The sequence below is a fragment of the Miniopterus schreibersii genome (genome assembly GCF_964146895.1).
Source record: "Miniopterus schreibersii genome assembly, chromosome: 8".
NCBI classification, from domain to species: Eukaryota; Metazoa; Chordata; class Mammalia; order Chiroptera; family Miniopteridae; genus Miniopterus; species Miniopterus schreibersii.
In genome coordinates, this window is record NC_138109.1 from 63,953,518 (window position 1) to 63,981,082 (window position 27,565).

At 36.5% G+C, this 27,565-nt stretch overlaps 1 protein-coding gene across 5 annotated transcripts in view; it reads right to left on the reverse strand.

Annotated features, from left to right (window-relative positions):
• Positions 1-27,565, reverse strand: part of CDKAL1 (CDKAL1 threonylcarbamoyladenosine tRNA methylthiotransferase) — a gene marked incomplete at its 5' end in the record, with an annotated part of 552,436 nt that overhangs the window by 291,163 nt on the left and 233,708 nt on the right. For all 5 annotated transcript variants that reach the window (XM_081143988.1, XM_081143989.1, XM_081143990.1 and 2 more), the window contains one exon: positions 14,916-15,019. In XM_081143988.1, coding sequence (XP_081000114.1) covers positions 14,916-15,019 — 104 coding nt within the window. The remainder of the gene's footprint in view (positions 1-14,915; positions 15,020-27,565) is intronic.

The window sequence follows — 27,565 nt, forward strand, 5'->3', positions numbered from 1 at the left end:
CTCTCACTACCAGTCAAGGGCACTGGCTGACTATTCCTTCGAACTCCAGGATTCACAGCCAGACATTTAGAAGGTTCCTTCTGAAAACAGTCACTACTTCCAATTGGTCAAGAGAAAGCTTCCAGTTAAGAGAATGGTAAGGGCATGCATGCATGCATTTAAAAGACATTTACTTGAACATTAATTGTGATATCAAGATAAGTAAGACCCACGCAGTCCTTATCACAGAGGAGGTAAAGCAGAAGACATGAACATTTAAACAAATTACTTTAGACCTGGAAAGCACTGTCACATTTGTATGAAGGAAACATTCTGTTACTGAAGAACAAATAACGTGGTGCAGAATGGTGAGAGATGATGGCTGAAGAAGAGATTTAAGCCAAAATATAAAGGGTCATGAATATCATGTCACCTTCTATGCCCTTTCTACTCAGTGTGATCCAAGGACCAGCAGTATAAGCATCACCTGGGAGCTTAAAATGAAGATTCCCAGGCCCCCACCCACAACCTAGGGAAAAAAATTTGCATGTTAACAAAATCACCAGGTCATCTGCATGCACTTTAAATGTGAGAAGCACATTTCTAGTCCAGTGTTTCTTCACAGCAGCCCAGGCACAGGCATGTGAAAGCATGTGGGCTTGTGCACAAATGCATGCAGAAGAGTTGGAAAGAAAAATAAGTCAAGTAAAATGGCAACAGTGCCCTGGCCGGTGTGGCTCAGACGGCTGGGCATCCGTTCCGTGCACCAGGAGGTTGCCGGTTCAATTCTCGTAAAGACACAGACCTGGGCTGCAGCTCGATCCCCAGCGGGGGTGTGCAGGAGGCAGGGAGAGAATGTTGCGCCTCTCACATCTATGTTTCTCACTCTCTCTCCTCTCTTCCTCTCTCTCTAAAAATCAGTAAACTACTCTTTTAAAAACAGCATTTTCTTAGGTAGCAACTTATTTTTTCCTGCTCCCCTTCCTCCTTCTTGCTGTCTTATTATTGTTAAAAACAACAACAATAATAAGCAACCATTTTTTAAGTATTCTCAAAGTATCACTGGCTTAGCATTAAGTTATTTTGTTTAATATAATTAACAAAATTATACTTGATACATAATTTTTGGATTATCTGATAAGAATGCTTTATCCTTGTTTTCCAGATGGGAAAACTGAGGCCGAGAGAGATTAAACAGCTTTCTTAAGGCCACAGAGCTAACAAAATACCACAGCATTTTAGATTTTATCTGAATGACTGCTCTTATCACCCAGTGATATAATGGCTCACTTACTAGATTGTAGACAATAAACTACATGGCTCTGATTTTTAGCTCTCTCTCTCCTTAATAGTTCCTGGTGACATTCCAGTAATTGTTTAAACCGTAATCCTAGTATTACCACTGTATTTAGTTTAATGAAAAACAACACTGAATATATTTGGCTAATCTTAAAAGGTAGTGTAAATATAATAAAGGCATTATTATATTTTAATATTAAAATACATTTTAAAAAATAATATTCTTGTTGCTGAACAATATACTACATAAAAAGTTAATGGCTTAAAACAATATTGATTATTGCTCACAATTCTGTAATCTAGGCAGTTCTTCTGATCAATGGAGTGGCTGGAACATTCAATATGATGTCTTCGTTCACATCTCAGCTGGGAAGCCAGAATATCTGTGGGCTGCCTATGCTCCTCTCTTTGTCCATATGATACTGCCGGTAGTGTAGCCAGACCTCCTCAGATGGTGGCTCAGGGCTCCAAGTCACACTCCACAAGAACAGCTCCCACATCATGTTTTCTAATGTTCCCTGGCCAAAACAAGACACATAGCCAAGCTGACAGTCAATGCGGCAGGGGTCTATCTACACAGAGCACGAATCCTGGGAGGCATGATCCAATGGGGGCCACCATGTAATAATCTACAAGGATTTTCAATAGTTTATCCACATGCCATTACAAGAGAAGGACACTGGACTGGTGATTCTCCAGATCTGTTAAATCTTAGATTCTTTTAAAATATGTCTACAAAATCTATAAGCAGTCAACTAAACTTAAATATTTCAAATATTTTTGATGCCAAAAGTGGGCTTTGTCCATTGCACACATAGCCTTTAAACCATGGGTGAAGTCCAACACTTTGCAAGTGAGAAGGAATACGGCCCCATTCTAATTAATCAGCTGGGACGTTCTCCCATATACTCTCCATGTGTTTGGGTTTATTTTCTCTCCACTCTTCTGGTTTAATGCTCTAGCTCTGAACTCTGACTCAGATCTCTTTGTTTTGATGACTTTCTGGGCTACTCTTCTGGGTTTGGACTTTGGGTTCCACCATATTTCCACAAGAATGATCTGGGCTCTGATCATTCTACTTATCAGGTAACACAGGTGTGCATGTGTGTGCACTCCAGCACATACACAAACACACACCCAGTATCGAGCATGGCTCATGAAACATCGCTACTATCCCTATTCCCAGCACCGATGCCTGTCACTTCACACCCACTGCAAAGGGTTTGTAGGAAAAGCAGATATGTTTTCCTAATAAGATGAAGATGTAGAAAACCATTTATATAGCTTATGTTGTTTATGCTTTGCTCTAAAACAGATCTCATTATGAAGAATGTTTTTAAACAGATCTAAATTTCATAGAATTCTATTAATTTATAAGTTATAATTTTTATTTATGCCTTCATTCAATGGATATTTACTATAGGCCCGCTATATGCCCTGTGCTATGCCACGCTCTAAACTCCAGTGATGAATTAAACAGGCATTTTCACCAATTTTTCTGGATAAAGAGGAACTAAAGAAAAAGGTCAAGGGATTGAGAAGTACAGATTGGTAGTTACAAAACAGTCATGGGGATGTAAAAGTACAACAACAGCATAGGGAATATAGTCGATAATATTGTAATAACTATCTATGGTGCCAGGTGGATACTGAAAATATCACAGAGAACACCTGATAAAGTATATGATTATCTAACCACTATGCTGCACACATGAAACTAATACAAAATAACACTGAATGTCAAATGTAACTGAAAAAAAATTTTAATTTTTTTAAAGAAATAAAGAAACAAGCAGCTGTAAAGTACAAATTATTTTAAGTGTTTTGGAGGAAATGATCAGTGATACGATACAGGATGAGAGGGAAAAGACTCCCTTAAAAGGTTGGTCAGAGAAGGGCCCTGTGAGGAGCTGATACTTTAATATGAAAGAGACAGCCATGCAAAGCCCACAGGTAAAATCTTTCAGAAAAAGGGGGAGAGCAGGGGCTGCATTCAAGGAACTAAGGAAGAACAGCTGGATGGCATGAGGTTAGGGGACAGCGGCACCAGAGGCGTGTGGAATGCAGAGTGCAGTCTGATCATGTGGGGCCTCGTGGACTTGGATCCAAAGTTGAGCTATATTTCCTCCAAATGCAAACCATTCTTCAAGGACTTAAGTCTCTCTCCTTCTGAGAGGCCACCACTTAGTCACTCCCTACACTTCTCCTACTCACATGTCTTCTCCCACCTTTATACCCCGAATTGTCTTTCTAAGCAGTGGTAAGGGATCTGGGGGGATGGACAAGAGCTTAGGGGTGTCACTTATCCTCCTTAGGCATCATGATCCTCATCTGGAAATGAAAGCCTAAAGATAATAGCAGATTGCCTCCTTCTCTGCACTTATTTGATTTACTCATAAAATTGTAATTAAAACTACAGGGCTAGGCAGGAAACAGAATAGGGAAAGCCAGGTGGCTTCCAGATTTCTCCTGAAGAAATCTTCATAATATAATTTATTATGTTAAAAGTAAATTCTCAGAATATCAGGCTATGGTATGATCAAACAGAATCCACCAATTCCAAAGTTAGATACAAATAAGTTTTAGTTTATCAGACGTTTCAAGTAGTGATGTTTCAGTTTCCCATATCTTAGTCAAGTAACAGTGTGATATTCTTTCTGCACTGAAATGCCCAACGCAAACTGTACAAAATAAAAGTGGTACTTAAAAAGGGGGGAAATCTATATAAACATATAGATAAAAAGAACTACACTGCCGTCCTGGCCAGTGTGGCTCAGTGGTTAAAGCATCAGCCAGGACACTGAAGGGTCACAGGTTCGATTCCCCTTCAAGGGCACGTACTTGGGTTGCAAGTTCGATCCCCGGCCCGTCAGGGCATGTGCCGGAGGCAACCAATCCATGTGTCTCTCTCACATCCATGTTTCTCTCTGTCCCTCCCTTCCACTCTAAGTCAATGGAAAAAATATTCTCAGGTGAGGATTAACAACAATAAAAAAGAACTAGACTGCTTAAAAAACAGACATATCTCCAGTCTTTAGCCTAGCTCACAGAATCAGAATATTTTGAGGTACAGTCTAGGAAACTGTATTTGAAAGCATCCCAAGGTACCCTGATGAAAGTCCTGGTGTGGGAAAAGTGGAGTTGGTCCACATGTTCATCTATTATATGGAAAAAACAAGCCCAGATTTTTACTTTATTTCCTCACATAAATAGTACGTTTTTTCTCCACTTCCACTCACTATTTTGATCAAATGACTCAGTGTATTTAATCAAGAAAGTTCTCTAGACAAAAGTTTCTAGAGGTGGTCCTCACACACCTACATCGGAGTTGTTTGCAGTGATACCTTTGAAAATGCAAATTCCTGGGCTCATGTCAAACCTACTGAATTGGGAATCTGGCCAGATATTTGCATTCTGAACACCCCCCACCATTGGTACAGAGATTACTCTCAGAAACAGTGAAGTTTAAGACCCATGTCCAATAAATGATTACTGTCTCACCACTGGCTACCTTCCTTAACTAAAATTCAACAAATCAAAAAGAGCACTGTGGAGTGTACAGTCATCCAGTCACTCCCTCCTTCCCTTACCCATTCCATTCATCCTTTCATCAGATCTGCCTCCCTTTCCCCAATTATATTTTCACTGGTTAAATCCTCTCACCCCCAGGTTCTCACCGTTCTTTTGTTGACAGTACCAGAAATGATTAACTAAAGGGCATATTTTTTAAAGTCAGCAATCTAAATCAAACTTTTCTTTCTTATATTACAAATCACAAGAAATGTGCTGGAACTCACCAAGAGAAATAAAAAATATATAACTGAAAGCAACAAATAAAAAGAAATAAAAAAATTTATAACCTCTGCAGAACAGCCAAGGTCTCACTAACAAACATTTTTTTTCATGCAGAAAATTGTGTTCACCGTACCTGACATTGTGCAAGTATGTTTACTGCAATTTAATATCCACACAAGCAGGAGAAGAAATTTAATAATTTTTCAGCTGGAATGAATTGACAGCCAGTGTTAGAAAACTGCAGACTCTGCAGAATCAATAAAAGCTGTTGGCATCATAAAGTAGTACTTTTGCCCAGAAAACATCTCGCAAAGGTCAGGTTTACAAACCACCAGGTAGCGGTATCACTTTCACATCATTCCAGGGCTATTAAAATTCCATTAAACAACCTTCCAAAACTAACATGCAGCCTTTAAAGTTCACCAAAATGATCCCAGAGACAGACCAGCCTCAGTTCAAACTCTGAAAGCAAACCCTTGGTTAACTTTTGTCCCCTTGTCACAAAAAAATCATTTGTAGAATTGTTTTGTAAAAGAAAAATATCAAAGCAAATACATATATATTTATTTATAATTGTAAATGTGGCTCTAAGTGGATATACCCATTTAGTGAAATGACAGACACCTGTTAACATCAGGAAACAATTTCCATATGTAAGTAATTTTTCTGTTGCAAATCTTGGAAAGCCACCACCGCTAAATATCTGATGTCATAAAACCAAGCCTGTGTTATAAGACCCAGAACTCAATTGTGCCTGAAGAGCAGCTGACACGAAGCAAGATCTCCTGCCCACTTTAGACATATAGCTTTCCCAGGCTATGTTTTCATTATAGGTTCCAAGTTGCACATGGAATTTCATCAGGCATAATCAATTCAGGATTAGCCACTCATTCCACATTTACTGAGCACCTACTAAACCCATCTACGCACTGTCGCAGATGCCTGATCCAGTGCCCTCTGGCTCAGTCCTCCGGTGACCTAAACCACAGATGGGAAGAAGGGGGAACATGTGCTAGAGGATAATCCCTCCGCCCCTGAGCAGAGATGCTTGGCAGAAGCCTCCCTCAAGTACTTCAGTTTTCCTCCAAAGGGCATAAACTTCATTATCTGCTTATTTGATCTCAAAAGCAGATGGATTTGCACTCAATCAAAACAGAATGCGGGCACTTTGGGACCTTGACCGAGAGCAAAGACCTCTGCTGCCCTACTCAGCTCATGTCTGGCTGAAAGAGCTGGGTTACAGTAGAAAATGGGCAGGCCATTTGTTCTCTACACCAGGGGTCGCCACGTTTTGAAAAATCACTTCCTGAATCCATTAAAGATTCTAAGAATAAGTATATTTTCTCAAACTGTTTATTTAAAAATGTATGGAATGACCTAGCTAATAAGCAATAAAATCTTAATTATACACAATAAACAAAGAACTTAAGAATACATCTGCACGAATATATAGTTATTCATTATATTATGTACAATACAAAATATATTAAAAAAAGAAAGTTTTAAAGGAAGAGAAAATACAAATTCTAGATTCTTCTTCCTGCACCCTGATGTACCACCTCACCAAAGGACCTAGTGTGTGCAAGCAACCCCCTGAGCTATTATTAGCTTAAAGGGGTGCCTTTCTGGTGACCAATGGCTACAGGAGTGGGGCCGGATCACTAGAGAGTCACAAATACGTGGAATGTATTGTCTTAGCCTCCCAAGATATCCTTCAGAGTGTATGTTTTTCCAGGCATGGGTGCAAGTTTTAAGAAGGAATGCCAAGATACACAACTTTAAGAAACACAGTATGTGAATCTGAATGTTAAAGGGATGCTGTTGAGACCTACTACATCTCTCAGTACTCACTATATGAAGTCCGTGTGAAAATGTTCTTTCAAATCTAAAGCCAAGCTCTTTGGTTTTTCCTCATGGGGACAAGAAGCTTTCAGAAAGTTCCGAGTAAAAACTGCCTATGTGACTACGGCCTGGTTCCCTGTGTTCTGAACCCACACCCAGCCTTGACTTTGCTATTCTCAACTGTCTTCCCAGATCTTGTTATTTTCTTTATTAAACTTATTTGCATATTTACAAGTTGTTTTGTAGGACACAATAGAGGAAAAGAATAAAAATCTCCAGGAACAGTGGGGTGGGGGGTTAATTACTCTCATTTTCCTAAGGATGGATACAAGAAGGTATTCCCAGAACCTCCAAATTTGCTGTATGTTAGATTATATGCACTCTGAACTATGAAAACTCAGAGAATTCTGAACAAGTGTCATTTTGTAAAACAGCCTTGGGACTGAATCCTTGTTTCCCACAGTGAGGAGAAGCTGTTTGCTCAACTATCAGCAAACCTTACCTAGTGGCCTATCTTATTGGAAGAAGTAATCAAAGGCTGATTATAATAATGTACTCTTTTCCCCACTTTTCTAAAGCAGGTGCCTATTAGCAGAAACATGAACTGTTTCTAAATAAAGGCTCAGTAAATATTTGTTGAATGAATGGAAAAATAACAACCATATAATTCCAACTGTAAACTTCCGTTAAAGACTCATTATTTGATTTCTTTCTTTTTTTCATAGACCTCTAGCATCACACAAACCTCAAGGTTCAGAACGGCAGGCAGACTTCACCCAGAATACTAAGCATAATCACACGCAGTGGCTAACCAGGACTATGTGCTGAGGGATTCCGAGGAAGAGCCCCGGCGGATCAGTGACCACCAGGAGGCAGGGAAGGTGGAGAGGCAGCAGTGTCGTCGGCTTGCTGAAACAACACGACCCCAGGCGGATAACGGATGTTTTCAAATCCAAAGGTGCGTGTTTAAGTAAAAAGGCTCAATGATTTTTGTAAACTGAAGACTTGCTTCCTGCTTCTGTGTCCTTTAATATCCATTAGTCCAACGTGCCACTCTGTCCTTCTAAACCAGGGGGAGTTCTTTGAAGAGAAGGACCATGCCCTTTTCATTTTTTTAATTCTCACACAGCATAGTAAATACCCCGTAAATGGCAGTTGACTCTTCAGTGATACTTTGGGGATAACAAAAATCATTGAGCCTTTTAACTTAAATTAGCATCTTTGGATTTCAAAACCATCCATCAACTACCAAGTGGGTCAGCGAGTGACAACACTGAGTTGCCCCTCCAACCCCTTATCCTGGCTCACTGTTGACTAATCAACCAGGGCTTCTTCCTCCCAATCCCTCCCAATGAAGGTTGAAAGGGTCAGTTCACCTTACAGCTTCAACCAAAAGTTTACCTAAACTAGTGGTTCTCAATTCTAGCTTTCAACTCTGGCTATACATTAGAATCACCTATAGAGTATTTTAGAAAATGCAGCCCCCACAACCCCTCTATCCACAGAAATTGTGGTGCAACTGTTAGAAATGGGACACAGACGTAAACTGCCAAGTGACTACAGTGAACAGCCACACCGAGAACACTGATCTTTTCCAGATAAGCATTAGTTCCTAAAGACAATATCCTTCTCTGGTGGATTTATGATCTACATGAGCATATTAGAGACAGCAGGAAGTTCCCATAAAGAGTCTTATTTAAGTTAGCTTTCCTCAAAGTGGACCACTGAACCTTTTCATCATGACTCCTATTATAAATAAAGCTTTATTGGAACACAGCCACACCCATTCATTTATGTATCGTCTGTGGCTGCATGCATGCTATGAGGGCCAAAATGAACAGTTGCAACAGAACCTTATGATCCACAGAGCCTAAAATATTTACTATCAGGCCCTTTAAGAAAAATGTCTGCCACCCCTAAATTGGTGTGTTAAGGAATACATCAGAGAAATACTAATCTAAACTGGCCAATTCAGGCTGGATCCTAAGAGTTCTGAGGAAAGGCCTCAGAGGTTAAAAAAAAGAAAAGCTCATTAAATAGGGCACCGATCTACTTTAACCAGGGCTGTTCTGCTTTTACCTTTCAAATTTCATTTGGAGAAAGGTTTGAACACCACTGGCATACAAACTAAGAGGTCTGAGTAAACTAAAGGAAGGTAAACTGTACTCTGCATTTCCACAGAAAGGTTTAACAAGCATTCTCCAAAATCACACTGAATAATCTCAGCTTATTTAAACTGAATGAATGTCTGATAAGCAGCCATTTAGGCACCATGTCCCCCTATCAAGTTATATACATTACATGCATTTACCAAGCTCTCCAATTAAAATCTTTTTATAAGTTACAACTTAATATTTTTGGGTTTTGTAAGAATTAACAGAAGGCCATGTAGAGGCTATACCTTGAATGTCTATATATTAGCAGCAGAAGGCATTTCTATTTTATTATTCAGTATCTCTTAGAAAAGGAAGAATAAAAATAATTCTTCTTAGTGTTTACAGCCTAGGAATAGGTACCTTTCTCATTATAAACTGCATACGGCTTTTTACACGCGCATCTCAAATTCTATCCGTTACACCACGCCCTTATTCTTCCAGAGAGCCAGGACTCAACAGTTGGTAACAACACCTGCCCTCGTTCCAAACACCATACAGCATTTTATACAGCTCCCATTTTCACAGTCTATTACAGACAATCATTTAATATAAGCTGTCAGAAATCATTTTTTTGGAAGCTAACAATGTACATAAAAACATGTAAATTAACATTATTAATCCTTTAGAAGAAATAGAGTTTTCGGTTTTATTTGAACAGAGCACAAGTGAAAAAATAAAGAAATGAAAGAGATTTAAATAACTGCCTTATAAATTAATAGGATGCAATTATGGGTCTCTTTTTTTATCTTAGATCAAAATCAGTATATAGTAATCCTTGCTAAAGGTTATCAGTCAAATGCGGCCTGATGTAAACTGTACAACTCAACAATCTGAAGTGTATGCATCAGAAAATCAAGTATCGCTCATATCCCTTCAGATCTAAAAGAGTAGGAAGCAATGTTTCTCAGTTGCATTTCACAATTACTCTTATACACAACAGATGGTTATCTTTGCAAGTCTTGAAATAAAACAATTCATCTTTTAAAATTCCAACATCAATACTAAAATCTCTGAGCACCAAGAAATTTTCTCCCTACTTTGAATATTTCACCTTAATTTATTTACCTTCCTATAACTGGTTTATGCCACTTATCTTGCAAGGTTTTTTTCAGATTTATAAGGGACAAAAAGAGTAACAGCACACAAATGAGATCTAGAAAAGCACTCGATAGCTATGAAAACAGCTCATCCATCATCTCTACATTTTGATTCCAGAGACAGCAGTGAAAGGTGTTGTTTCCACACCACTCACCCAGCACACTTAAAAAGGTTTGTTCCATCACTTATACCACTGAAACTGATTGATTAGCTGCTAGAGAAAAATCAATACATATATGCTAGAAAACACTAGCTTGTAAATTCATTCTGGCCTCAACAAAGTCTTGGCCATTGCTTGACATGTTTTTCTAGATATCTAAAATGCAACCATGTCAAACTTCGGCCCCCAGACACCACTACGCCTAGGAATTTTTAAAGCCTGAATCTCGTCAGAGGTGAGGAAGTAGCGGGGACGGTTTCTCAGCAGTATGTTAGAATGATGAGATGATACCCAGAAGTTACCTGGTAAATCTTTACTCATATGCAGAACTGCCCACAAAAATGATAAACACATCGAGAAGGTAAAAATAGTCGAAGAAAATGTCAAGGGGTCTAGGTTCAGGAAGAGAAAAAGAAAAAAAGCCAGGAAACCAATTAAACAGAAATTACATACACACACATACACACATACAAACACATACGTAAAAGGTAAACTAAAGTTTCTATTTCAAAATATAAATAATTGTGACTTTAATCCAATTCATTCAGAAGTTAATGAACTGCCTTTCTCGTTTTTCGGCACCTGAATGTATAGTTGGCATATTTTTAGTGCTCTAGGAAACCACTTTACATTCAGAACGATTTCACGAATCTCTTCTCAACGCTTCCTTGCCTTTGGGTTAGCTCTTAGTCTCTTCACATTCATTAGACTGCTAAGAAATACACTTTTATGAATATAAAATGTTTCATAAGTATGCTATTCAGAAAGAAATTGTGATCTCACTGTATCATGACAAGCAACCTGGGTTCTAATCTCCATTCCACAATTGGTTTAGAGTTTTTTGAAAAGCACTTTGTATTTCTGCATAGTCATTAAAAAAATTTAAGTAGAAGAAAGAAAGCAAATGTAATTTTCAGGATGGCAAATTTAATTTCCACTGACTTTAAACAGAGTGCTAAAATTTATTGGCAGCATATTTAATCTTAACATAACCTTTCAAAGAGTAATATTTATTAATCTTTATTTATTATAGGACAGATAATTTCATAATAGTACAATGCAGAATTTAAGGCGTTGTGGCTCAAAGAATATTCCTAACATCTGAGTTATTAAAGGAACTAAATATGCAAAATCATAAAACTAAGAAAATGGGTTATTTCTTCTCTTATATTTACCCTCACAATTATTCTTCATAATTTTAAAGCTGCAACATAGAAATTCTGTAAGACCATTAAAACCACATTGTCGCCCTTGCCAGTTTGGCTCAGTGGTTAGAGCATCGACCCATGGACTGAAGGGTCCCAGGTTTGCTTCTGGCCAAGGGCACGCACCTCAGTTGCAGGCTTGTCCTCAGCCCTGATCGGAGTGCACGCAGGAGGCAACCAATCGATGTGTCTCTCACACAGATTTTTTTTTCTCTCTCTCTCTCCCTACCACTCTCTCTGAAAAGCAATGGACAAATTATCCTTGGGTGAGCATTAAAAAAACAACAACAACAAAATTGTCTTTACAGAAAAAAAGAGATAATAAACTAACTCAATGTCTTTAAAATGTGAGCTATAGACTGTTATTTCCCATAGTAGAAAGGGGTTATAAGGCGATTCTTAGCACGAATTTACTTTTCTAAAATTAAGTAAATGAAAGGCAATTGTCATATTGAGTAGTTTCCATCTATAGAGACATCTTTCATAGAACATATTTTAAAAGCAAAAGAAAGTCTGTCATTTGATTTAGTCATTAATGTTTGTTACAGATATTCCAGTATTCTCACTCCAAATGAAAACTTCTCTATTTGGATTCATTTGAAATTCCTTCAGTTTAAGTAACATGCCTTTTTCATAATAAGGACACAGGTAATCACTTCACATAAGTTATCTCAAATTCTAACAAGAAACAACACTAAATGTCACAGTAATAAGAAAAGCTTGGCTCGGAGAGGTCATGTACCTTGTTCAGATGATGCGGCTGATAAGCAGCAGACGGCTGTTTCAAACTCAAATTCTCTTAAAGCAAAGATCATCAAATACTTGACAACTTAAAATTTTCCTAAATACATACAATGGCTTATCTAGAAAGTTATGACCTCAACGTTTTAGTAACAGTACCATATATGAAGCAAATGAGCCCACTAGTCCAAAAACCAGCGTTCAGTTTCAACTCTAATATTCAAATAACAAGACAACAGGAAAACCTTACATCGCAAACATTCCACAGCTGGAAATAAAAAGACAAATACATGTCTACTAATGATGATGATGATGATGATGAAATTAATACTAAGTAAATCCCTCCTAATACTTTCTCTATAAATCACCACTAAGTTACCCCTAACCTCTACTATTCAGTCTTTGACCCACTCACCTTAACTAGCCCCACTCACTTTGGTGTGTCAGTGTTATCGGCCCATTAAAGTCTGATAGAAGCAACACACTGTATCTCTGCTGCTCAGAGGGCATTTCTAAAGATAGCCAGAGAGCTAAGTTTGTTGGATATATAGAGAGTAATTCTGTAATCATTTTATAAAAACTATATTTATTCCTTTTTCTCCCTCAAGTCACATATAATACACAAGTGTGTCCATGCTGTCATGAAGCAGTCATACCAAAGTGTTATACAGGTTACAGATGAGGACAGATAGGAAGGAGCCAACAGAATACTTTCATTTCCCACATGGTGATTTAACAGTTTTATATTTTTCAAACAAATTTTCAGAGTAAAATGAGTAGATTTAAAATATATATGTTTATACTGATATGAGGGCGAGAGGAAGGCAGAGGGATCATGAGACAGGAACATCGATGAGAGAGAAACATCGATCGGCTGCCTCCTACACGCTCCTCACTGGGGACTGAGCCCACAACCCGGGCATGTGCCCTGACTGGAAATCGAACTGGTAACCTCTTGGTTCATGGGTCGACACTTAACCACTGAGCTGCACCAACCAGGCATGAGAAGATTTGTAAGAGTTATATGTAGTTGCACTTAGAAATGCATAATGTTTAAAAAGTGCCTCAAAGAAACTGATTTGTACGCTTTCGAATTTGCAGTGTTTGGTGGATAGATCATCTAATTTTAATATCTCCATTAACCAACAAATACATTAAAAAAAAAAAAAACACCATGTAAAAATGCCAGAAAAAGCATCATTTTTAAAATATATTTGGTTTCTGTGAAAATGTATGCCCTTTCTGAAAAATCCTTAACATAGCTGTGGTAGAAAAGACTACCACCCTGCCCTAGCCAGTTTTGCCCAGTGGTTAGAGCACCAGCCTGTGGACTGAAGGGTCCCAGGTTCGATTCCAGCCAAGGGCACACACCTCAGTTGCAGGCTCGACCCCCAGCTCTGGTCAGGGAAAGTGCAGTAGGCAAACAATCGACGAGAGAGCTCACATCGATGTTTTTCTAGCTCTATCCCTTCCCTCTCTGAAAAGCAATGGAATAAAATATCCTTGGGTGAGGATTGAAAAAAAACAAAAACTACCACTCAGACTTTTCCTTGGATTAGATAACTGCCTCACTCTAAAACAGGACACTAGCAAGGGTCAGTGAGTTTCCTTTCATTTCTTGTTTAATACAAGTTGAATGGGAACAGAAGAATGGACCAACTGAGTTAAGAATATAAAAGTAGAAAAAAATTATTGGGAGGTCTTAATAAATCAACCAAGGTTATTTTTCTCACTATTATTAAGAGTATTCCAAATTCATGTTGATAAAAGCTTTACGCAGACTAAATAAAGAAATGTGTTTGGAACTCGTACTCGCTGAGATTCAGGCTGTGAAGTACTGAAAGTAGCACTCCAAGGTACTTGCTAAAAGGAAAAGTACATTGCCAGTAACTCTTAACCCACAAGATTATGAGACAATAGATTATCTCATGTTGGGTGTAAAAACACACTGATGTTATATACACATATTATAAACAAAGACAAAAAGGGAAGTTTAGGTTTAAGCAGTTATGTGTCAACCAAGACAACTGTGACTCATGTAAAAGATAAGTCTTGTTTTGTGCTGAGAGATACCTAGACAATCACATTTTCCAGCAAGTGATGATTCAGAAATAGCTCGCCACCCACACAAGGAATCATTCTCTTTAGGGCTCTCTACCAGTACCACTCCTTACTGGTCCAATAGTCCTGTGGATAAGGAAGCCTATTTTTATTGGCCGACAGTAAAATCTACCTTCTCCCTTCAAGACTGGGAGGTCCTTATTCCCTCTATTTTCTAATGGTCCAGAAATGACCAAAGAAAGAGGCAGAAATCTTAAAAAATGTATCATTCAGTCCACAAAAGTCTTAACACACACCGAAAGGTCATGGATTTAATTTTTTTTGGTCTTTTCCATGGAATCGAAAGATAGGTGATAAAAGTTAAGTCATGTCACTTACCTTAGAGTCATAAAAAAAATGAAAGAGTGGTTAAAGAACAGTAATGTGTGAATATTATAACCTGATTGACTGAATCTTATAAGTTGAAATATTTGTAAACTCTTCAGAAGGCTAAAGAAGCATGTATGTAAAGTAAAACAAATTAGAAGACTACTGTAATTTATTAAGACTAAAACTGTACATAATTCTAGGCACTCTTACCTTGAAAAGACTGTTTGGCTCTGTCCACTAGTTCATCAATTGGATAACTGGCCAAGTTCCCTCTGGCGTGTTTGGTTTTGCAGTAGGTACAAGCATTGAGACACCTGTTCAAATGATAGCAGTAAGTAAGGCTCAAATTTTAAAGACAGTGTACGTATAACATGGAGAAAACACACCAAAGTGCTATTTTAGTAATATTTGCAATTTATATAAGAGATATAAAAAAACAAATATCTACCATACTTCATATTTATGTTATTTCTACCAGGCACAGAAATCTGCAATTAAGTTTCAACCATTTTCAAGAATGGTTGTACAAATCACCAAATCACGTAATATTATCTTCAAATGCACATATCCATGTGGAACAAAGTTTACGAAGTCTTAGAATGATTAACCAAAAGAAGTTCAAGACCCACACTATTTTTAAACCATTGACATTTCTTTGACTATCATAAAACTAAAATTTTAGTATCTCCTATACATACCATATTATTTGGAAATGACAAAGCATATTCATTTAACTTTTAACTGACATGATAATAGTCAACATAGCATTTTCATAAAAAATACAACCTTAGAAATTTTCACATATTTTTCACTGTTTGAAATCAGAAAAAAAAATATTTAAACAAGTCCAATGTTCAATTTTTCTCACTTTGAAATTTTAAAGCATTTGTAAAGTGATCTTTTAAACCTTTGTTATTCATTATATTAATTATTTATCATGTCTAAAGACTATTGGGAAATAATTCTATTTTTCTATTTTTTAAAGCTAGTGTTACCATTCTACTTTCATTTAATGTTTAATTAATTAAATTTATCATCCTAGAGCAACTGAATCCCTGAAGAGATTTGTTTTGTTTTTCAGTGTTGTTGAGTCTTATCTTTTTTTTAAATCTTCACCCAAGGATATGTTTTTATTGATTTTAGAGAGACAGGAAGGGAGAAAGAGAGAGACCAAGAAACATAGATGTGAGACAGAAACATATATCAGCTGCCTCCCGTCCTGCCCCAACCAGGGATCGAACCTAGGGCACAACCTAGGTATGTGCCCTGACTGGGAATCGAACCCACAACCTTTTTGGTGTACGGGACAATGCTCCAACCAACTGAGCCACACGGCTAAGGCTTGAGCCTTATCATTTTAACACAGGTCTATTTTATTATACATGTTTCTTTTATCTTAAAATAAGAAAAATTATTTAAATAATATTTTTAAATTACAAGAGTAAAACCAACATTTTAGTTTTTAAAACACTAACTCAAAAGGATACATGTTCATTGTAGCATTATTTATAATAGCCAAGATATGGAAACAACCTAAGTGACCATGGATGGATAAGTGGATTTTTAAAAACGTGGTGTATGTATATATACAATGGAATATTATTCAACTAGAAAAAAGGAAATTCTGCCATTTGTGATAACATGGATGGACCTCAATGGCATTATGCTTAGTGAAATAAGTCAGATTGATAAAGATAAATACTATATGATCTCTCTTATATGTGAAATTTAAAAAAAACCCTTGTAGAAATAGGGAACAGATTAGTGGTTGCCAGAGGGTGGGATCCGGGGGGGTTGGGGGGGAAATGGGTGAAGGTGGTCTGAAGGTACAAATTTCCACTTACAAGATAAATAAATTCTGGGGATGTGACATATAGCAGGGTAACTATGGTTACCAATACCATACTACATTTGAAAGGTGCTAAGAGAGTAGATCTTAAAAGTTCATATCACTATGGGAAAACTTGTAACTATGTAGGGTGTTAGATGTTAACTAAACTTATTGAGGTAAACACTGCACAACATATACATATATCAAATCATAATGTTGTACCTTAAACTTAAGCAGTGTTATATGTCAACCACATCTCTGTAAAACTGGGGGATAGGGGTGAAATAAGTAGCTTGCCCAAGGCCTGTAACTCAAATCTCAAGAGCTGAAATTCAAATCTGGGCCTATCAAATTTCAAATTCCATGCTGTTTTCACACCAGGCTGCCTCCCCAGAATAAATCTGTATCAAACATCCTAGCTACATACAAATGTAGATAAGATACAACCGTAAGATAAGCAATCACCTGACATGAGATATAAAGTAACAGCATATATATTCAAAGATACAGCCAATACTCATCATGTGCATGAAGCTCTTTGTTTAAAACATGTATTTCTCTCCTTTATTCTTTGGAAATCTAAGACTAGGCTTCTTGTCCATCCACTGGCCCAAACCAGTTATTCCAGCCTTGCTGTTTACAGGTTCTGTTTTTCATCTTCCTGCTGGCTCTTTGGCAAAAAGTATCACCTTGTCTGGCTTGCCATGTTTTTAAAATTCCATCGCTCGGCTTCTCAAAGCCAATTGAAGTTCTCTCCTCAAGTGGCTCAGTAATCTGCTCGATGCAGCAGGCCCCACCATTCATTCACCTGTGATTCCCCATCATAATTGACACTCACTCAAGTTAAATCTGCATCCATCCAGGGAATCTGCTCTATCTCCTGATACTACTTACGTCTGATCCCTTCCTCTTTTTTATTCTATTATCAATGGAAAGCTCCATAAATTAAGCGGGCAATCTTTATTGATTTCAGAGAGAGGAAGGGAGAGGGAGAGAGAGAAACATCAATGATGAGAGGGTCATTGATCGGTTGCCTCCTGCACGCCCCCCACTGGGGATCGAGCCAGCAACTCAGGCATGTGCCCTGACCGGGAATCAAACCCCGATCAACTGGATCATAAGCCAACACTCAACCGCTGAGCCATGATGACTGGGCTAAGTGGACAACCATAATAGAAGCTACTCCTGTTTCTGACTTGGGCTATTTCTTTTCTTTGTTCTAATCCTCAGCTGAGGATATTTTTTGATTTTTAGAGAGAGAGGAAGGGAGAGAAACATTGATCGGGTGCCTCCAGTATGCACCCCACCTGGGAACTGAACTCGCAACCTAAGTATGTGCCACAACCAAGAATTGAACCCGCAACCTTTTTTGATGTAGAGGATGATGCTCTAACCAACTGAGCCACCTGGCAAGGGCTAACGGGCTCTTTCTTAAATGTAACTGTCTTGAGGGACACCAGCCTGGAGAAGGGGAAGGAAATAGAAAGAGGAAAGAAGCAAAATATGTATGTTAAACATTTAACCTAAATGAATTAACACATGTAAAGCACTTGGTAAGTGATCAGTAAACGCTGGCTGATAGTTGTTTAATGTGACTGTTCTAACCAATTCTGTAAGGAAATAATTATACATTATCATGTTCCAGGTGTACTTAACTTCATGAAACAGATGTGTTACTGATAGTTTGGCTGAAATCAACTGTGGAAAACAAATCATATTTTCCTACTGGTTCGCTTAATAAAAGTGAAAACGTATCCCCCATGGAAAATCACTCATGAAAATGTACTAATAAAGTTTAAATAAAACAAAGTCATAATCAGAAACATTGACAATAATGAACATAAACCAATAAGTATAAATATTACATTAAGAATTCAAAATATTCTTCACTAAACTGCTCCCTTGGGGTTAATTAGGGTTGTTGATGTGATATATTTTTAAAGTTCTAAACTCTTTATTGTATAAGATAGGTTCATCCTTATTTGCAGTTATCAAAATAATTTATATTATTTCAATAAAGTGAAAATTTCTATAGAGTGTATTTCTTTAAGCATGTTATAACAGCAGCAAACAAGCATTAAATCTGCTATGTCTTAGGTTTAAAAAGGAAAAAGATTTGTTAATAATCCACATTATAAGCAGGACAAAATCAGAAAAGAACAATATAAGCAGGACAAAATCAGGAAAGAATACATTTTTGATGCTATTTGGTTTAAAAACAATTTTCTCAATCATCAAAAATCATGATGAACAATCATTTCAACATGACAAGCCTTCACTGAAGTAAAGGGATTCACCACAGAAACCATCATTGAGAGTTTCAGTTATCTGTAAACAATTAAATAATTGTCTACGAGTAACACTGAGCCAGTTTCTTCAACCGTCAGAAAACAAAAGACCTTTGAAGGTAGACTGTTGAAAGCCAAAACCAAAAAGAGGATGGCTGTTGAACTAACTGCAAGGATGATGCAAAATCCTGAACAAACCTAGACTATTGTGATGGAAGAATAAAGCTAGTACATCAGGCTAATCTTTGCACTGGTTGTTATTTGGCCACAGGCCAAGAAATAACTAAAAACCTCAAAAGCAGAGGCAGATTAAGTATTTGATTTAGAAGTTTAACTCCAGAACCTTAAAAAGCATCTGTGGTAGAATATTTTTTAAATTACAGAAAATAAATGAATGAAATCACAATTAATTTTCACAAATTAAAATATTTCAAAGGGTTCAAATGCATAATACATGTAAACTTAATAACTAAACTACATAAAACAAATGAAAACAAAAAGTTTTAATATATTCAGGTGTTTTTTTCTTTTAGAGAGCATCTTTAGATATCACAAGATCTGGAATAATTTAAAAATCAGAGTTAGACTTTTAAAATTTCACCCATACTGATATTTTTTTTACAGGAGAAAAAAGCCTGATTACTGCACTGATGAATTCTACTAAGCATATAGAGAAAAACAAATACTAAACATTCTTTAACTTTTACAAAAATTGAAGAGGAAGAAACACTTCCTAACTCATTCTATGAAAGTAGAATTACCTTAATACTAAAGCCAGATAAAGACACTGCAAGAATAGAAAAGTACAGACCAATATCTTATGAACACTGGTGCAAAAATTGTCAACAAAACACTAGCAAACAGAATTCAGCAACATATTAAAATAATTATACACCATGACCAAGTGAGATGTACTCTTGGAATACAAGGATGGCTCAAAATACAGAAATCCATCAATGTAATATGCCACAACAGAATGAAGAAAAAATAACACAAGATCATATCAATTAATGCAGAAAAGACATTTGACAAAATTCAACAACCTTTCAGTATAAAACCAATCAAATTAGAAATGAAAGAAACATCCTCAACCTAATAAAAGCCATATATAAAAAACTCACAGTGACATCATACTGAATGATAAATGACTCAAGGCTTTTCCTCTAAGATCAGAAACAAGGCAAAGATGCCTACTTTCACTACTTCTCTTCAAGATAGTACTAGAAGTTCTAGTCTAAGTAGAAGAGTAAAAGAAATAAAATGCATTTAAATTAAAAAGAAGTAAAATTATTTCTGTTTGCAGATGATATGATCTTACATGCAGAAAATCTATAAATTAAAAAAACAAACCTGTTAGAACTAATAAATCAATTCAGCAAAGTAGCAAGATACAGAGTAAATACACAAAAAAATCAGTTGCATTTCTATTCATGAACAATGAAAAACTTGAAAAAGAAATTGCAAAAACAATTCCATTTACAATAGCCTTAAAAATATATAATACTTAATTAACTTAATCAAAGAGATGAAAAATTTATACAATAAAATTATAAAGCTTTGCTGAAAGAAATTGACAAAGATATAAATAAATGAAAACCATCCCATATTCAATGACTGAAAGACTTGAAATGTCAGTACTTCCCAAAGCAATCTACAGATTAAATGTAATCCCTAACAAAATTCCAATGATGTTTCTTGCAGAAATAGAAAAGCCCATCCTAAAATTCATATGAAATTTGAAGAGACCCAAATAGGCAAAACAATATTGGGAAAAAAAAACTGAAGCATTCACATTTTATTATTTCAAAGCTTTCTACAAAGCTACATTAACAAAAAGTGTGGTAATGGCCTAAATAGACATATAAGTCAATGAAATAAAATAGCCTTAATATATAACCTCACATACGTGGTGCAATGACTTTTGACAAGGGTGCCAAGATCATTCAATGAGAATCTTTTAAACAAATGGTGCTGGAAAAACTGTATATTCATTCACATGCAAAAGAGTAAAATTTGACCCCTATCTAAAACCACATACAAGAATCAACTCAAAATGGATCAACAATCTATATGTAAGACCTAAGATAATAACACTCTTAGAAGAAAGCATAGGAAAAAATTTTCATGACATTGGATTTAGCAATGATTTCTTGGATATAAAACCAAAGGTACAGGAAACAAAAGAAAAAAGATATACTGGAATTCAGGAAAAATTTTAAGTTTTTTACATTAAAAGACACTACCAGAGTAAAAAGGCAACCCACAGAATCAGAGATAATATTTGCAAATCATCTACCCGAGAAGGGATAATATGGAGAATACATAGAGAACTCCAAAACTCACCTACAAAAAACAGACTCAAAAATGCACAAGACTTGAATAGATATTTTTTCAAAGAAAACATATGAATAGTCAATATGCACATGAAAACATACACAACAGCACTAATAATTAAGGAAATACGAATCAAAACTACAATCAGATACCACCTCATATCTCTTAGTATGGAAACTATCAAAAAACAAACAGAAAACAGCAAGTATCGGCGACCATGCAGAGAAACTGAAACACTTCTGCACTGCTGGTGGGAATACAAAATGGTATAGTAGATGTGGAAAATTGTATGGTGCTTCCTCAAAAAAGTAAACATAGAATTGCCATATGATCCAGCTATTCCACTTCTAAGTATATAATCAAAATCACTGAAAGCAAGGGCTTGAAGAGATATTTGTATAGTCATATTCACAGCAATAATAGCATTATAGAAAACAGCTAATATGTGGAATCAACTCAAGTATCTATCTATGAATGAATGAATGGATAAGTAAAATCAATGGAATATCATTCAGGCTTTAAAAGAAGGAAATTCTGTAATATGCTACAAAATGATGGAACTTTGAGCACGTTATGCTAAGTGAAATACACCAGTCACGAAAAGACAAAGACTATATGATTCCACTTCTATGAGGTATCTGGAGTAGTTCAATTCAGAGACAGAAAGTAGGATGGTGGCTGCCAAGGCCTTGGGGGAGGGGAGAACTGGAAGTTATTGTTTAAAGGGTACAGAGTTTCAGTTTTACAAGGTGAAAAGAATTACAGGGATGGATGCTGGTGATGGTTGCACAACAATGTAAATGTACTGTATTTAATACCACTGAACTGTACACTTACAAATGATTAAGATGGCAACTTTTGTTATATGTCTTACCAAAATTTTTAAAAGAGGAAAAAAAGAATACATAATTATGTGTGTGCTTAATATTCTTAGTAAACTACAAGTTACTTAAGACCAGGCACATATCTTGCTAGCTGCTGTAGCATCTAACACAATGCCTTGTATACTATTAGAATATCATTAAATTCTGTTATTGGTGATTTTATACTGGACCAGACCAGATGTTAAACCAATACGTGGTTACAGAGCCAGGAGCAGTGCTCTAAGCAGAAAGATGGGCTGCCAATTATAATTATATCTTCTTGGGGGGGGGAAATCCAATAAGACACAACAAGGCAGGGAAAGGAAAGTCAGGAAAGGAGACAGCACAGAGCGATAATATGGATTTACCAAGCAAAAGGATCAGTACTCTTGTCTTCAAGGTAAGGCAGCTGGAAACAGAAAACTAAAGCTAAGAAACTAAAACCATAAAGCCAGGGACCCTACACAAGGTATAAACACAATACAGTGTATATACCATGACAAATAGATACCCAATAAGAGAAATCAAAGGGCTATAGTATCCATCAAGAATATCTATTTTCATTATTACTGTCTGTAGTTTTTCCATCAGTAGTTCCCAGACTCTGGGACATCACAGAGCAATAAATTTAAAATGCACGGACTTAAAAATGACTACCAAATAGGATGCCAACTTTTTATTTTAAAAAAATTAAACTACTATACTGTACTATAATTATTTTATTAAAAGTTTATTTTAACACCAAAATAGAAGTGTTATGATGAAGGACCACAAATGTAGCTTCAGAAAAGCACTTTATTTTCCCTATATTTCTCATTTCACCAGAACCTCCCCCAAAATTCATCAAATTCTACAGAAATTACTGCTGCAGATGATTCTATAACACTTACCCAAGTTTCTTTACATTTCTATTATCTTTAGAATTGAAGATGTACCAGAAAAATAGAAAGAAAACAGCTTTGACTGAGTAGCTTAGCCTAAATCAGGTAACACACCAATTGATTCAGACATAGAAGAAATATAATTAATAAGTAACAATAATAATTTCACTTGGATTTTCAAAGTGTTCTATTTGCAGCTAGTGGTTTACTCCCTGGGAGACAAAGTCCCACACCCATAATAGCAATAACTGTTTCTGAATGTGTTTACCCAAAATAGCATGGTGAAAGATGATGAAATCTTGTCAGCCATAAAGCACACACTTTTCTAAAAATGTTCTTCTATTCCACCTACATTGTTATTTTTAGTTCTATAAAACAATGACAGTGGTACAAAAAATTAAGACCAACCTATTACTTATACCTTCCAAAGACAACAGCAGAGATAGCTGCATGCAATCACCAAATAATATAGTTGCTAGTGAAACAAAAATTCTTGATTGGCCATTAGAGCTGGAGACTCCATACAAAATGACTTTGTGCTACCAGATTTGAATTAACTTATAAATATCCACCCTGAAAAAGAAACAGGGACTCTCCTACTGGGATATAAATCATATGTATACAAATATACGTGATTTATTCTTTTAAAACATAATTCTGCCATGTAAGATATATTCCCAATATACTGCAAAGTTTAAAATGCAGTAACAAATGCCCTTTCAAAAATAATATAGCCAAGTGGATGTATACTTGTATCCACACAAACAAGCATGCATAAGCACACACATTTCCCCACTTATACTCCTAAAGGTTCTCCACATCTTGGAGTTTTGTTTTCCTTTGTTTGTTTGTTGTTCTTTTAGGTACAGATACTTGATTCCCTTACAAAACTTACTGAATCAGGGTCCATAAGAATGTAACCAAGGCATATGTATTTGTAAAAAGTGGAACTTTTATTATATGCCTGCAACGAAGCCCAATTTATGTAATGGTAATATTAAAAAGAACATGCATTTACTTCCCGTGCCTTAACAGTTAACACTTATCTGCTATTTAAACTAAAGAAAGACTTATCTAAGGGTTAATCTCCTAAAGGCCTGATTAACGACATGCTAAATATACCAACCAAATAAACTGGACTATAGTTTAAAAGTAAAGGAGTCTTAGTGAGGAGAACTATTGTTTTTGCTTCCTCGGTGGTTCTGGAGGCTGACGTCTGCTGGGGTGAAATCTCACAGGAAACACTGGCCGAAGCTGATTCTATAACATATAACAGGTACCATATTGTGGCGCCGGGGATAAAAGGTATTGTTCTAACACTGGTCAAAACATCCTGGGCAAAGCAAAAAAAAAATCTTACATTTCAATTATGTTGAAACTAGAAAGCAAAATTCAGATAATTTTCTAACCTGTGTGGGAAAATAAATTGTTTGGGTGGAATAATGGTGTAATTACATAATGAGGAGAAAGGAGGTGTTTTAAACTGAAATGGAAAAGCAGTGCCTAAGCATTTATGCAATTACCCACCATTTTAATTTCAACAAATTCTCCACATTTTGAGAGCTATAATTCTAATTGATATTATAATAATCTAAATAAAATTCAACCCTGTCTTTACCTTTAGAAAATTACTACCTAAAGCAAGGCCAAGAGAAAATACCACTTATCAGAGTTAAAATGAAGTACCTAGCAGGTCCTTCATGCACAGTCACGGCAATCCAGCTGATGACCCAAACCCCGTTAGAGAAAAGCTTTCATGACTCAGGCCTCAGGCGTGCAGTGGCTTAGTGCATCTTCTTCATACACCGGATACCTTCTTTACTTGACTGATTTTAAGAATCCCTATTGATTCAATAACAGCTCTTTACTGGGATGGGGGTGGGGGGAGTGATAAAAGCTACTACACCCCATCAAATACAGAATTCAGTCCTTCATAAAGAACTATGCTGTTTTCAGAAACATTAGGATGGAAAAGGTAAAAATTGATCACAGATGGAGAAAATATGTCAGTTTAAGAACTCAAATAGGAACCTTAAAACATTGTTTTAGAGATGAGCAAGGGATCAGTTGAGAAGAACTTCCTTCCCAAGAGTGGTGATGTCTACAGGGTATAACCTGGAAAGAACTACCTTTGAATGGAGGCAAAGTGAATTGTAAGAAACCTCTGGCTCCCGAGCAGGGGTAGAAATACAGGCAAACACCACGGTATGAAAACTTCTTTCGTTTAAAAGAATCAACCAGTGTAGTACACCAAGAAAGTTTGCCAAACTTTCAAATAAGATCAGGCCTGAGGACGCACAGTTCCCAAACAATACAAAACAAATGATAGGAAATACTACTTGTTAGCATTTCCAGGGTAGATTCTTTTCCTACATTTAACTGTTATTTTCTTATTTTTCAACAGATCCTATTGAAAAATTATCTTTATATTTCCAAATATCTTCTGTCCTATTTGACTTTTTTTCTAAATTAAATAGAGAAAATCATTTTATTTCAAGATTTATCAAGATAAAAATCATTCCAATTTGGCCTAATTATCCCATTTCTAGGGACTCTCACAGATTGCTGATGACAGTTATAACTTTATTGAAGACAAATCTGCTAATATGTATTAAAAGCCTCACAATGTTTTCCCCAATAACTCTATTTCCAATCTAATAAACATTTTATTTTTAAAATGTTCAATTTGTATACAATGTATGAAGAAATAATCTTTCTAAGTCCAGATTCTTAAAAATAAAACACTCTTGCTGGCATAATAATAAATGGTAAGCTAATAGCTACACAATGCTTACTGGGTGCAAGGCACTATTTTAAGCACTTTTCATGTATTAAATCACTTTTAACTCTTCTAGCAACCTCATAAATTCTGATTTTATTGCCCTTCTTTTACAGACAGAACAACAGAAATGGAACAGGACTAAGTAACTTATTCAAGGCTAGTAATGAGTGGTGAGACTAATTTGAAACTAAAAAGCCCTATGTATATTTCAATATATAAAAATCAAAAACTGCTGGATTAATACACTATTTCATTGACATCCTGATATCCATGACCAAATATTATATCCTAAGGCATCTAAATTTCTGATTGCTTAATATGTATTATTTTAATGACTAAGTATTTTAATAATCTTAGTAGTTTTACTAAAGTAAAACTGACATACAATAAACTGGACATATTTAAAGTATGTAATTTGATAAATAGTGACATATGAATATATCTGTGAAACCATCACTCCAATCAAGACAATGGACATATCCATCAACCACAAAGGTTTCTTGTGTCTCTTTGCCATCTTTCCCTCCAGTCACTCTGTCCGTCACCTCCCTACTCTAGTACCCAGTGTCTGTTCTTTCTCTATAAATTAGTATTTGTGATAAATTAGTGTTCTAGAATTTTATATAAATGGACTCATAGAGTATGCATTCTTTTTTATGTGACTTCTTTCATCCATATTGTGCAGCGTATCCATAGTTCAGTGCTTTTTATTCTGAGTACTATTTTCATGGATTCCACACTTTGCCAACTGCTCCCTGTGAGGCCTTGACACTAGGGGGTGATAGAGGGAGACAGAAAGTCCAGACAAGAAAGAAGGGACTTGCTTTTTCTTATTTGCTTCCTGTCCCTGTACAGTGACCCAAGTTTCTAAACCTGATAGGGAGAGCTTAGCAACAGCACTCTTAACCAATGAGCTAATACCTTAAATTTTATGATTTCTCCATGCATTTATTACGGCAGCTTCAAGTAAAAGAAACCTAAATGGTACAAAAGTTAAGAATGACGAAATGTGCTGCCTGCGTCTTCTAGACTAGATAAAGATAAGCTTAGGCTGAAAGCAGAGAGGGAAGAAATAGATCTCTGATATAAGAGCCTTTTTCTGCTGCTATAACCCAAAAAAGGTAGAAGTCTGATAATGTGGACCCCAGTAGGATTAAAACAAAAACAAACAGAAAGCCATGTTGTGGAAGCCAGAGTAAGGTTTGTGAAAACAGGCTAGGAAGTTAGAGATTACACAGGAGATGAGGCTGGAGCCCTGGAGACACCTAACCCTCACCCCCACTGCTGTCCTTTCCCAAGCACTGCCAGCTAAAGAGGCATACTCTTGCCTAACAAAGACGACAATGTGCTTCACTGGGAAGATGAAGCTGAGCTGCAGCCTAAAGGCAAGGAAAAAGCAGAGGGCAGTGGTCTTTAAATGAAGGTCCTAAGGTACAGGCAGAGGCTTCATGCTCTAACAGGCTCGGAAAGGATGCCCAGGCCATCTCTGACTAGGGTTACTGCAAATGGAACTGACCATAAACGGATTTGCCAAATCACAAAAAGCTGCTAAATGTCTAAGTCAACAGTTCTTAAACTAGAGAGTATGTCCCATACTCTGGGAGGTGTTGTTAAAGGACAAGTTGCTGGAGCCCCTATTCTGATGTAATAGGTCTGGGGTGACACCCAATAATTTGCTATGCAGGTCATGCTAATGCTGCTGGTCCTGAGACCACACTGAGAACCACTGCTGTAAGGCAGCCTGAGACCCTCCCTCCCAACTTCACACTCGCTGGGAAAGAACTACCAGAAGTTGCAGTTCCCAAAAGGATCGTCCTTCACAATGGGCATCTCAGAGGTGCCATGGAAGACAAGGGAAAAGGAGACATTCTCAGAGATAAA